Below are 13,888 nucleotides of genomic sequence, written 5' to 3'. Positions count from 1 at the left end.
TCATAAATCACATTATGCAAAATTGATGATTTTTAATAGTCTGCTGTATAGGTATGAGGTGAAACTTTCACTTGAAAACATGCTGTCTCTTTTTTTTGATTGTATATAGTCTCACATAATGACTAATCTAGAAGTCAGTCTAGTAGTGCTAGCTCCTGTGGATGGGTACTGGAAATAATTCTCATAATTTCTTGTGTGTGTTGTGCTTTGGTGTTTTGAAGTTTTGTCCAATGTTTCCTTTTTATGACAAGATTATGTCACATTTTAGTTTGTGTTATTAGATCTTGCACTGAAGAAGTAAGTATGTGTTAATGATTGCCTCACCACATAGAAAGATAAAGTGTAACAGAACTACTCTGTCTTTAATCTGCCTGAAATGCTTCTTGGGGTAGAGGTTATTGCCAGTAATAACAATGCATACATCATTGTAACATGTCTGAAACTGAACTAGGAAAGAACAGCTATAGCCGAAGGAAACCTCAAGCCCTTGCCTTCCAGCTGTTCAAGACCTTGACACAGTAACTTTAGTTTTCTTTTGGTAGCAATTGTAACTGTGAAGTGCATCAGGTGCTCTGTGTGAGAATTTGAAAAGCATTATGGATGCAATAACAAGTGAGAAATAGCAAGAAGAATGAGAAGTAGTTTGAAGTATTGGTACATGAACAACTCTGTGTATGTTTATTCTTTTGTGAAGCTCTGTTTTACTTCCTCACCATATCATTCATTCATCATTCATGGCTTGACTTCACGAGTGAAAATTTGGGAGGGGCTTTACCCACGCTTACTACAAGCGCGCTGATGACTAAAAAGGCCAATGTGGGATAGGCAAATCTGGTTGCAAAAAGCACAGTGAAAGGTCTCGTTGGGTGGTATAGGCAGGGCGTGATTCTTTCTACGTTGTATTTTCTCCTTGAGACTAATTCTGCGCGTGCTCTCAAAGGAGACAATGGCATTATGTACAGTGTGTCTCCAAGTCTCCCAATTGGAGGCCAAGGTGGACCACTGGTGGTAATCAATATGGCCAAGGCTGAGGTATTGTTTCAGGGAGTCCTTATATCTCTTCTTTGAGGCACTTCTCTCGCGGTAACCGGTGGCAAGTTCACCGTAAAACACAATCTTAAGGAGGCGGTGATCCTTCATCCTAGAGATGTGCCCTGCCCAGTGCAGCTGTGATTGCAGCAATAAGGCCTCGATACTGGTGACCCCTGCCTGTTCAAGGACAGTAACATTTGACACATACACCATATAGAAAGTCACTTCTCATACAACACTGGTGATGTCAAATGGCAGAGCTAAGACAGAGAAAAAAGTAGTCAGACTTTTTCAAGTGTTAATGTTAACAAGCTTTTACATTGTGCTTCTTAGTTAGTTACTAAAGAGCTATGGTATAAAATGATCTGCCATCTATAATAAATTAACTTCAGTTTAGAAATCTTCATTTTCTTCAACGTGGTGTAAATACTTAAAATTATAAAACTTCTTTTAGGTAGAGTGATTATCTGCAGTCTATTTTAAAAAAGAAATGAAAACAAAAAATTGAAAGAATTAATTACAAAATGATCGTCAAAATTTCTATTTAAAATAGCGTTGAAACTCACCAGTAGCATGTTTCTGGGCTTGAAGGTTCTATGTATATAGTAAAGTTGTACAAACTAGAATTAGTTGTTAATGAAACTAGTATGCTGAAGGAGCAACAAATAACGCCATAATATGGCAGTTAATTACCTTGGTTACTCTTTCTCTGCCTACAATGCTTTTAAGCAGTATGTGGAATTAAGCCAATTTTATGGACTGACAGCTGCCATCCACGGCAGGTCAGTCACAGGAACTCTACCACGTGTTTACTTTATAAAGATGAGAGCTGGTGATCTTGACCCTTTGCCCGATCTTAATTTCTTGAATACTCCTAAAGAGGGAAAAACCTTTTAGCTGTTTTTTATAAACTTAGGAAAAGCTTGCCCCCATTGACACTGGTAAGAGAAGTAGAAGTTTGTAAAGGCTGCAACACGGTTATATATTGATTAAATATCTCAATTCATAGCCAATAGTTTCAACCAAGTTTTCAGTTCTATTTATAATTTTTAGTTTCTAAAATAACGAAATCATCATAAGGATGTTATTTCATCACTACTTTCAGGGTGCTGTTAAATGAAGTTTTCTGCTTTGCGCTTTTCTCAAAAGTAGTTACCTGAGGTCGTCTGTACAATCTCTAAAGGTTTCACCTAAGAGCGAAAAAGGAGGAAAGGAGGTTTGAAAAGAAATACTTTTTAATAATTGCCACTTTTTAGGGCTAAACTTTGAGTTTCTGATGAACATGCCTGTACATCAAGATTGCTATCATTGTTAAAAATTGCAGATGTGAATTTTGTAAGGTATTAAGAGAATTACAGTGATTACCATGATAAATTAGGTAACTTATCTTGTTCCATGTACTTAGTAAAATATACATTTGTTTCAGTGGGAATAATATGAAGTAGTTTTCAAATAATCAGGAGTTAGACAAGATAATCCAGGGTAAGACTTTTCGTACCTTCTTTTTCTCAACTCTGTGAAGGCTGTGTATGACACACAAAATTTCCAAACTTACTATGCGATTGTCAAGAAGTAAAAATGGTGATGCACAATAGAATTCAAGCTGAATTGTTAATTGAACAATGAAAATTACACATGCAGCAACTGCCATTTCTGTAATTAATCTTCTATCTTGACAGAAGCTTATTATCAATTCTTATACCTATCATTATCTAATTAAAAGAAATGTTATCTTTTATTTAGCTTTCCTCACCTGGTCCCTAGCTTCCCGGACAGCATCCCTGTATTCTTCCCAGGCTGCCTGTCCCTGCTTCCACCTTCTATAAGCCTCTTTTTTCCTTTGAATTTTCCTCAGCAGCTCCTTATCCATCCAAGGAGGTCTCCTGGCCTTCCTGCTGCACTTCCTTCTAGTTGGGAAGCAGCACTCCTGAGCTTGGAGCAGGTGATCCTTGAATAACAACCAAGAGTCTTGGGCCCCCCTGCCCTCTAGGGTTGTATCCCATGGAACCTTACTAAGCGGGTTCCTGAAGAAGCCAAAGTCTGCTCTCTTGAAGTCCAGGGCAGTGAGCTTGCTACACACTCTTCTCACTGTCCTGAGGATCTTGAATTCGACCATTCGTGGTCTCTGCAACCAAGGCTGCCCTGGAGCATCACATTTCCAACCAGCCCTTCCCTGTTGGTGAGCACAAGGTCAAGCAAGGTCAGGCATATTGTGTCCAATTCTGGATCCCTCAGTTCAAGAAGGACAGGGACCTGCTGGAGAGAGTCCAGCACAGGGCAACTAAGATGATTAAGGGAGTGGAGCATCTCCCTTATGAGGAAAGGCTGAGGGAGCTTGGTCTCTACAGTTTGGAGAAGAGGAGACTGAGGGGTGACCTTATTAGTGTATATAAATATATAAAGGGGGAGTGTCACGAGGATGGAGCCAGGCTCTTCTCAGTGGCAAACAATGATAAGACAAGGGGTAATGGGTACAAACTGGAACACAAGAGGTTCCACTTAAACTTGAGAAGAAACTTCTCAGTGAGAGTGATGGAACACTGGAGCAGGCTGCCCAGGGAGGTTGTGGAGTCTCCTTCTCTGGAGACATTCAAGGCCCGCTTGGACACATTCCTGTGTAACCTCATCTAGGTGTTCCTGCTCCGGCAGGGGGATTGGACTAGATGATCTTTTGAGGTCCCTTCCAATCTCTAGCATACTGTGATACTGTGATACTGTAATATATATAAACATATATATCTACTATATATACATGTATATGTATGGGCACATTTTAAGTGAGAAATTTACTTATTTAACAATAGTCTGTCCATTCTGGACATTCATAATCCTTCCACTTCAATAGAGAGCCATTTGATGGTCTCTTTTAGGGAGAACAGTGGACTTCTTTTGGGGGAGTAATATTCCTTTCTTGAGGTTGCTACTCTTAGGCTGGCCATATCCTACTGCTAAATCATTTGTAATAGAAGTAGTCCTAATCATTCAGATTCACATGAGACCAATCTTTCATTTCTCAGTAGCTCTACTAAAACTGGGGGATAGAGATGGAGGGAGATAGCTCACGAAATGCGGTACATGGGAAAAATAAAGATGTAGGGGTCTGGGCCTTTGTTTTGTGATAAATTGATTCATTTCATGAAAATGTTGCTTCTTTGGAAGGCTGAAAATTATGTCAAAGCATCTTTATGTACACTGAAATCTGTCGTGTATCATTTACACATACTGGAAATACCTAGAAGTTATAAAAAAATATGGTAAAAACCCCCAAACCAACCTCAAACTAATCTGCCTTTGTGTTTTACTTTCAAAACAGATGCATACGTGTGTTTGTTAGAATGATTTAAAAATATAAACCTAACATTTTACACTCAGCTGCCTAACATTAACAACTAAAACATATATTCAGACGTTGAGAAAGCTGCCTTTGTTTTTAAAACTGAAAGGTTTATATCTTCAGAAGATTAGACTAAATAAGCATTCCAGATGTGCTTTGTTTTACCAGAATAAAAAAAAAAAAATTAAATAATACTTCTGAATATAATTTGTAGATTTATTTTATGGCTACATATAACCAGTTCTCAAGCAGATTTAACTTATATCTAGTTAATTACAATTCCTGACTTAGATCTGTGTATCCAGTCTTCCCAGCCTACATTTGAGAAATCCCATTCTCAAAAATCATTTAAATGAAGAAAAGGATTTTTTCAGGCACTTAAACCTAAACAAGTATTTTAACTACATGGTGTCAGGAAAGAATCTTGTGCAATTGAATGATATAGAGACATTAACGTTATCACTTTAAGAGCAAGGTTGTACTTAGACAACAAATAACCTCCACTACTACTACTACTATGTTTTAGTTTTAATAAAGGATATAACACATGTATGCCTCTATTTGAAATGTTCCTTCTGATAAAGACACAGGTGTTTCTAATATTTCTAATGTTAATCAGTCCCAGCTATTCCAGTCCTTAGTACCAGCAGTTCAATTGCCACTGCTTCAATAGGATCACGAAAGTGTGAGAGGAGGCTCATTGCATCTGTTATACTGCAGCTTGTTTGAAAGAAGCAAAATTATTTGGTGGCTGGTAGCTGCAAGATCTCACAAGAGAATAAATTAGGTGCCTGGAAACTCACATCATGTATAGGGACTCAATATTTACAGTGGCTCTGAAAAGAGGTTGCACATGGGTGTGAACTGTAAAACGTTTATACCAAATGGTGTATGTTTGCATCAAGAGATATATATACTGGCTGAAGCAGCATTGCTGTTCCTTGCTATTTTCAGAATGTCAATGAGAATTTTGCTTTTTTAGGTGTGAAGCTATAAAAGATGAAAGGACCTTGGTTTAACATCCTACCAGGAGGACAGCATTTCCAATAACGCAGAATATATCCCATTGTACCGCATTGCAGTATGAGCAAAAGTACTAAGTAAAGAATCCAGGCCCATTACACTTTTGTTCAGTGATTATAGTGTTACAGCTGAAAATCTACAAAAGGAAGGAAAATGGATACAACAAGCAATTTTTAGTGTAAATATGATATAGGAACTTTAAATGTTAATTTCAAGCTTTGAACTGGAGAGGTCCAGGCCTCAGTTGTTTTGTTTTTTTTGTTTTGTTCTCACTGTACAGAGGTCATAGGAAATAATAAATTTGTTCCAATAAAGTAGCCAGTGAAACAGCATTCCATTGAATTATTTCAGAGAGATGTAAGGGGAGCCACATGTAACATAACCTGGGTCTGAAGATTCCACTTGGCGGGAAGACTACCAGCCCAAAGGTGCTGTGATGTCCATTGCTGTGGTAGCTGAACACGTTTCAACGTATGTATGGAGTAAAACTGTCCTAATCTTCCAATAATTAGAGGGAAAAATGAGACATACAGGGATTAAATGAGTTTGTGGTCACCTTAAAACTGCATCTCAAAAACTTTACAAAGCCAAAAGTCCCATATAGTGCTTTAAAAGTAACCTGTCCTGTTTACTAACTGCAACATTTGAACTGCTGTTGTCTTATTTCTCCCTACAACAAATAGTTCAGACCAGAATCTCAAGAAGGGTGAGCAAATGAAGGTTTATGGGAGCTCAGAAGAGGTTACAAACTTCTAACAGTGAGTTGATAGGGGCTCAGTTCCCACGGGACAGAAATGTGGGAATTAATTATACCTTCTCGTGTTTACAGCAAGTGCTAGCTACCTTTACATGCCAACAACACTTCTACAAAATCCCAATTTTTTTTTTCTAGCATCAAGAGTAAAATGGTTACTCACTGGGGATGAATAGACAAGTCTGGTTTAAGACTTGTGGTATCTTCTCCTCTCCCTCACCCCCATCAGAAAAAAAAAAAAAAAGAAAGAAAACAACCAAGAAAGAATGCGAGAAGTCTTGTTTAGCAAATATGAGGATTTTGTAGCTGAAGAAAAATTAGTATTTCAAGTGAATTTTTAGCTGAGGTTAGATACTGCTGGATGAAAGAGTCTCTCCTGCTTTTACTTGCTATACTTTCCATGCTGCTGTCACTACCCTAACTGCAGCTCTGGAATCTAATCTCATATGATCTGACCTAGGGAACAAAAATAGTGAAGAAAAGAACATTGACTTGTACAATACATTTTTTTTTTTCTAATGATTTAGGTCCTTAAACTTTTCTCTTTGGGGTTTAGAGGGACAGTGGATAAGGCATAAGACAGCACAACTAGGAGCAGAGATGTCAAAAGAAGAATGTCACTCCTTTTGGCTGTAACGTGACGTATGCTTATCTGAAATGTTAAAAAACTTCTGTAAAGCTTAAATTTGTGAATGATTTAAATCCTTCAGAAGCATTGCTTTAAATCTTGTTAAGGTTAATTTTCGTCCCTTATTTTTCTGAACATGCAGTCTCAGTTTTTTCAAGTGTGAGATTAATATATTCTGCATAAACTTTAAGGAAACTATGGTATTTCTGATGATGTATGAGAAATTTCCCAAATTTTATAAACATTACTTCTTTATTAAAGTTTTCTTTTTTCCTTCACAAATATGTATACATAATATATGGATACTAGTTTTATGTGATTGCTTGTATTATATTTTTTAAGTTATTTTCCTCAGTAACAAGGAATACTGTAGTATCACTAACGTTTAAAACAATTTATAAAAAATAAAAATTAATAAAGCTCTGAAGGAGAAAAAAATTATATACAAATTAATGTTTACTTTTGATTCCATATGTTATATTTGGATGTTGAATAGAGCTGTACAATAATCCCAAAATGTTATTGTTAAAAATCAGTTACATTGCTTGTTTGAATCCTAAAAGGAAACTACTGCTTTTCGTTTGGATCAGAATGCATGATTATTTGTTTCTTGATATCTTGTAATTATTTGGGAGTGTTGTAAATTCACAGATTTTCCTCTGAGGATGGTTTCATTCTGTTTCTTAAAGAGCCAAAATACGCTGCCTTATTATATACATAACTATAAAAATGATGGAATAATTTAAGAGAAAAAAAAGATTACGATCTAGTCTGTTGCATTGGTTGTGTTGTTTTGTTTTGTTTTATTTTTTAAATTGGAAATAAAAAATTTTAAAGTACCCATTCATACTCTTCTGAAGAAGTTTTGCCTCATGCCAAACACAAATAATTCATAAAGCATTCCATATACTTTTCTAATAAAAATGTATCAAGCCTATTGTAAATAAAAATACTATGCATTATTCTAACAGAATGAATGTCTAAAACTGACAAAACCCTAAAATACCTTAAATTTCTTGAAAAAAATAGTTTTACATTTTAAATTGTTAAACAAAAAGAAGCTTTTGCCTTTTTCACATTGATGGTTTATTTTAGAGAAACTATTATGAGGGATTGAACTCTTATTTTATATTTTCATCTTTTTGTTGTAAGGGATATCTTTTCCATTATAAAAATTTGTATAAAATAATTAAGTATAAATTTAAAAAGACTAAAAATATTTCATTTTAAAAAGAGAACCATATTCAGATTCTGACAGTTATAGAGATTTTGAAATTCTTTATTTAGGGTGGCAAATTGAAATAGAATTGTTAGAATTATTCCAGCTACAGAATTCCTGCTATCATGCTTAGTTTGACTAAAAGGAATTCTGATACTGCGTTTTAACTGCAGAATGTAAAATATGAATTTGTTAATACAATATTTATTTGAAATATATCTTTCTCTTAAAGCTAATTCAACAATTAATTTTAAAATAGAATATATGTTAGCAATTAACATTCTGAAATTGTGCAGGTCAGGAAGTTTTCATAAGCTTTGCTTTCATGGCAAAGTCAAGACAGTCACTCATAGCTTTTTTTTTTTTTTTTTTTTTTATAAGCATCTGAAAGCAGGGAAAACATGCAGGAAGAAAATATAATTATTTCCTGAAGAAATATGAAAGATGAGAGCTGTCTCCATTTAGTCTTTTACACACATCTGTAAATTAATGCTTACTGACATAAACGAATTCAAAAATAGAAAATGTGATGGTTACTGTATTTGGTTCAGTTTCCTTTTTTCTTTTTTTTTTCTTTCTTTCTTTCTTTCTTTCTCTTTCTTTCTTTCTTTCTTTCTTTCTTTCTTTCTTTCTTTCTTTCTTTCTTTCTTTCTTTCTTTCTTTCTTTCTTTCTTTCTCTCTTTCTTTCTTTCTTTCTCTCTTTCTTTCTTTCTTTCTTTCTCTCCTTTTCTTTCTTTCTTTCTTTCTTTCTTTCTCTCTTTCTTTCTTTCTTTCTTTCTTTCTTTCTTTCTTTCTTTCTTTCTTTCTTTCTTTCTTTCTTTCTTTCTTTCTTTCTTTCTTTTTCTTTCTTTCTCTCTTCTTTCTTCTTTCTTCTTTCTCTCTTTCTCCCCTTCCTTCCTTCCTTCCTTCCTTCCTTCCTTCCTTCCTTCCTTCCTTCCTTCCTTCCTTCCTTCCTTCCTTCCTTCCTTCCTTCCTTCCTTCCTTCCTTCCTTCCTTCCTTCCTTCCTTCCTTCCTTCCTTCCTTCCTTCCTTCCTTCCTTCCTTCCTTCCTTCCTTCCTTCCTTCCTTCCTTCCTTCCTTCCTTCCTTCCTTCCTTCTTCCCTCCCTCCCTCCCTCCCTCCCTCCCTTCCTTTCCTCCCTTCCTCCCCTTTTCAATTTTCACTATATTTTCTGTCCTTTCCTTTCAGATGCACTTACTTTCACAGCAGCAATAACCCTAACATATATTGCTTAATCAATAGTTTCACAATTTGTTCTTCCTTCATGACTTTACACAATCCTCCAACCTGAAATTCTATTTTAAATTCAACAATTCAGAGCCAAGTAAAAGGTTTGGCCGTATTTCAAATGCTAAAAATTGCCATTCCAGTGTAGCTTTCATATCCCCAAATGCAAATGTCAACTAAACAGAGCAAAGAGTAACTCAGATCCCTTTTATGTCTTCAAATTGAAATATAAGGCACACCTGTTATTGTTTAAATCATTTTCCTCTAATTCTCACCTTTACTGGGGTCTTTTAAGGACACTTTCTCATCTTAAAGTGCATGATGGTACTTATTCTATCACCATCCTCATCGCACATAGACATTTCATAGACTTAAAAATTCACAGCCATTGCCAAAGTAGTGGATCTTATTCCCTTGTCTGTTATTCTTGCTTCTCCATTGACTCTGATGAAGGTGAGCTAAGTGATATGGTTAAGCACAGACATCATGCTTTTTATCCTATCTATTCCTATAGAGTTCCCTCCATAAAATATGTTTCAAATTAAATATGACAGTTACACTGCCAACATTTTTCCTTCACAGATTATCAGCAAAGTAAATTCTGAATGGAAAGGATTTCTCTATTTTCCATGTATCTTTAAAAGAACCATTCTTGGACTCTTTGCACTATACTTATTATTGTAGGTATTCCATTCTCATGATTATAAAAGAGAATTATAAAATAGATTCCTGTTCCATTATACTTCTGTTACTGCTTTCAGAGATAATTATTAGCTTCTGGAAATTATTTTCCAAAGATGCGTATTAGTCACAAATGTTGATTGGTATTTTATTGTGCCTCTTAGCAATGCCATCATACAGGGCTGATTTTGCGCATCATTACAGTAATTCATGATGGGTAAACAACTCTTGAGAATTTTTCTGTCAGTTTTTTCCCATAGCCTATGTATTTTATGTTTATTCATCAGAGACACTGTCTTCTCTATAAAACAACAGAGCATTTAGGTAATCATGATAACTGTTGATGAATGTGTGCTGATGAATATTATCTATCACTTTATATTATTTTAAAAAAAAATCAGAGAATTTTTTCCTTTGATGCTATATTTCTCACCTATCCTCTACTGTGATTCCACATTTTTACTTTTCATTGTGGCTGTTGTGAATAGCTGTAAGTTTTTATTCATGAAGACGAAGATTTTTTTAAGCAAAAATAGTTATTTATTTGGTGAAGGGGTTCATGTTTGTTATCTTAAAAAATCCTAGAAAAGTCCCCATAAAACAAAACAAAACAAAACAAAACAGCAAAACACCAGCAACTACTAATATTGCTACCAAAGAGAAAAAAATAATTGAAAAACATCCAAACAGACATAAAAAGCCAACAGCAACAAACCAACCAAACAAACAAGGTTTTTTTTGCATTTTCAGGAAGATATTTTTGCAACATTTTTGAGACCTTAATTGATTTACATACTTACATGTTTAAAGTTGTTTGTGTCTAAAAGTACAGAGAGGTTTGTTAAATTAAACATTACAAATACAAAAAGGATATATCTTATGCAAGTTATATTCACAGCTGTGGTAAAACTAGATAGTAATTTATAAGACAACCATACATGCTACATTCCTTGATGGTTCTGGTGGGTTAAAAGGGTAAAAAATAGCCTATAGTGTGGAAAAAGGATGAAAAAGTAAGTGAAGATGAAACATCCAAGCAGAATCAATAATTTATGATACATTAGTGGCAACAAATATAGTTCCATGGATATTCACAGAATTAAGTGCCTCAAATATGATCTGCCTCAAATAATAAATTACTTAAAATTTATAAATCACCTCAAACCCATTGGTATTTTACATAACGATAAATTTTTACCTACCAACTCTAGACATCTCTGGAATACTGGCGGTATATATGTCCTTGGTGAATTTTGGTTCATTGTCATTGATATCGTGGATTTTAATGATAAATTCAGACTCTGGTTCCACTTGTCTTCCAGTTTTTCTGTCTATAGCCTTGGCACGTAGCACATATAGGGACTTTTCTTCTCTGTCCAATTTCTTTGCAGCATGAATATCTCCTGTATTTTCATCTATAATGAACAGACTGCCAGCCCCATCTCCTGTTAATATGTATTTTAAATTTCCATCTCCTTTATCTTGGTCAGTGTGTAGCTTCAGGGAGGTAGAAAAGAAGAATTCTATAAATATATGTATTGTTATTACAAGCAAAAACATTCAGCATATATGAATAAGTCTGTAAAATCTTGACTATAATCGGGATCAATAGTGGTTATCTTATATTTCACTGTCAGAACAATTGCAAATTTGAGACTAAGTCATACACAAAAAAATAGCTCTAGACAAACTCATAACGGCACAAGGGGATGTAGAAGATATTGTACTAGTACTTAGAATTACCAGCTTGAAACAAAAAATGGTATTTCTTTGAGTAGTCTTTCCAGAAACTATCAGAAGTCTCCTTTTCAAAGATGACAGGGGGTGTAAAATTCCCAAGTTTCTATTTGCAAAATAACATTTGTCTTCCTGTTTATTGATTGATGATCAGACAAGAAGTTTAACAATATAGAAGAAATGGGGTTTAAGGACTATATCTTCTGAACTTCCCAAAATCACCAATAAATGTTCTGATTTAAGAAACTTATGTTTCTAGTTGTTTGGGGGGGGGTTGTGTGTTTTGTCGTTGTTGGGGTTTTTGTGTTTTTTTGGGTTTTTTTGGTTTTGTTTGTACCTCTAGGAACATCTTTAATGAATTCCTTTTTTCATGCAAGAGAAATAATTTTCAAGAACACTAGGTGGTAAATTTTCAAAGCATTGAGTGGGGTTTAACAGTCTTTTTCCTACACTTTATAAGAGTTCAAAACTCTATCTCTGTGAATTTACAGGCACTGATTAGCTTGCCATATATGACATTTTGAAAAAGTACCTAAAACCAAGGCCAAAGTAAGCCATTGAAGTTGACCCAAGTACTAGAAATTTTCATATAATACTCTTTTTTTGGAAGTCTATTCCTCTAATTTCATTTACAAGGAACAGCAGTTCTGTTTTATTAGCATTTGCAGCATGTTTTACTCAGATATATGCTTTATGCTCACAGTCATATCTGGCCACAGATTGGTAATCTGGGTGTTTTTCAAATGTGGACAGAAGGAAGGCTATCCCAGCATTTTATTTGCTTTTTAATTTTTCTGAGTAGAAAAATCTAGTATATCATCCACCTGAGAAAATATTGTTCAGTATCAGTAAAAGTATTGCTCTAGATAGTCACTAGAGCCAGGTAAGCTGTATTTTATGCTTCTCTGTTCCTTGTTTCATTGCTTCTGTATTCCTAACAGTATTTGTCTCTATGTTTTGTAGCAGAACCATTGCATCTCTTTGTTACTACCCTTGTATGAATGGGATTGTGGTCAACTTTGTTAGATTTATTCACTTAGATTTTTTTTTCTTAGATTTTTTCCTCTAGTTTAACATTTTAGCTTAACATTAGTCACCAAATGTGATATGTTATGCATTGTTAACTCTTCTAGAGATAAGACTGAACAAAATGACTATCCAAACAGTTTTAGCACTTAATATATTAAGAGTATATCTGTAATAAGTATCTGAGTATATCTGTAATATGTATCTGTGACAATTGTTAAGGATTGCATATAGTGGGTTGAAAGAATGACATACAACACGCACACAGGCCCAAAAAAGAAGTCCCCATCAACCTGGCAATTCTACAAGTAATACAGAGAAAATAAATATTATATGGGTATCTTGACACAGAATGTGGAGCATTATATCAGAAATATACAAAGTTCATTAAAAATATTTTTTCTTGTTTTCATATTTGATTTTTATCAAAAAAAGAGTTGACCGTTTCATATCTTAAGTAAAAAATATAGCGTATTTCTTTTGGTCAGATGATTCTGTCTTGTGCCACACAGCACAATTTCCTGTCCCTAAGAAACTGCACATTCATTCCTGTTGAGATATTCCTTACCTTGTGGCATAAATATAGCTTTCTCATTTTTTCTTGAGGTAGAAGCTTTTTAGAATATGGCAAATGAGGATCTGATGTCAAGACTGATGGCTAGCACTTGAACCTAATTTTCTCATGAAGACAGGACCACTTCTTTTCGAATCTTTAAAAAGTCCAAGTACCAGGTACAATGTCCTGTGCTGTTACATGCCTCCTTAACATCCTCAGCTAGCCTGGGGAAGCAGCCATATCAAAAGCTGTGTTTGAGAACTTGGTGAGGGATCAGTCCCATGGATCGGGAGATTTTTATGTTGTTTATCTTGATTTACAGCAGAAACCAACTTCTTAGTTTAAACAGGGATATATTATATATGTGGACTTTTATCAGAAATATTAAGTACATAATATGCATTTTATCAGAAAATATAACTGGAATGTTATTTGATGATAATATTACTTGAAAGTGTGGCAATAATGTAGTTCATATTTGAAGACCTGCTAAATGCTTTTTCACGGCAATTCTGCTACCCTAAAGAGTTTTTCAGACTATAAACTGATTTAAAGTTAGCACTTTACATACTAAGATTGCAAATTTTGCTATTTAATTTTTGAATTCCTTCAAAATCTTTTTAGACTTGAAGAGCTAGTCATCTGCTGAGAAGAGGTCCTGTATAATAAAAG

At 34.7% G+C, this 13,888-nt stretch overlaps 1 protein-coding gene across 1 annotated transcript in view; it reads right to left on the bottom strand.

Annotated features, from left to right (window-relative positions):
* CDH9 (cadherin 9) overlaps nt 1-13,888 on the bottom strand; it is a gene marked incomplete at both ends in the record, with an annotated part of 79,566 nt that overhangs the window by 34,119 nt on the left and 31,559 nt on the right. Inside the window, one exon of the mRNA XM_080611879.1 lies at nt 11,100-11,394. Within this exon, the coding sequence (XP_080468005.1) occupies nt 11,100-11,394 (295 nt within the window). The remainder of the gene's footprint in view (nt 1-11,099; nt 11,395-13,888) is intronic.

The sequence above is a fragment of the Psittacula echo genome (genome assembly GCF_963264785.1).
Source record: "Psittacula echo genome assembly, chromosome: 2".
Classification (NCBI taxonomy): domain Eukaryota; kingdom Metazoa; phylum Chordata; class Aves; order Psittaciformes; family Psittacidae; genus Psittacula; species Psittacula echo.
Note: the sequence above shows the minus strand (reverse complement) of the source record. Positions and strands in the feature narration are given on the sequence as shown.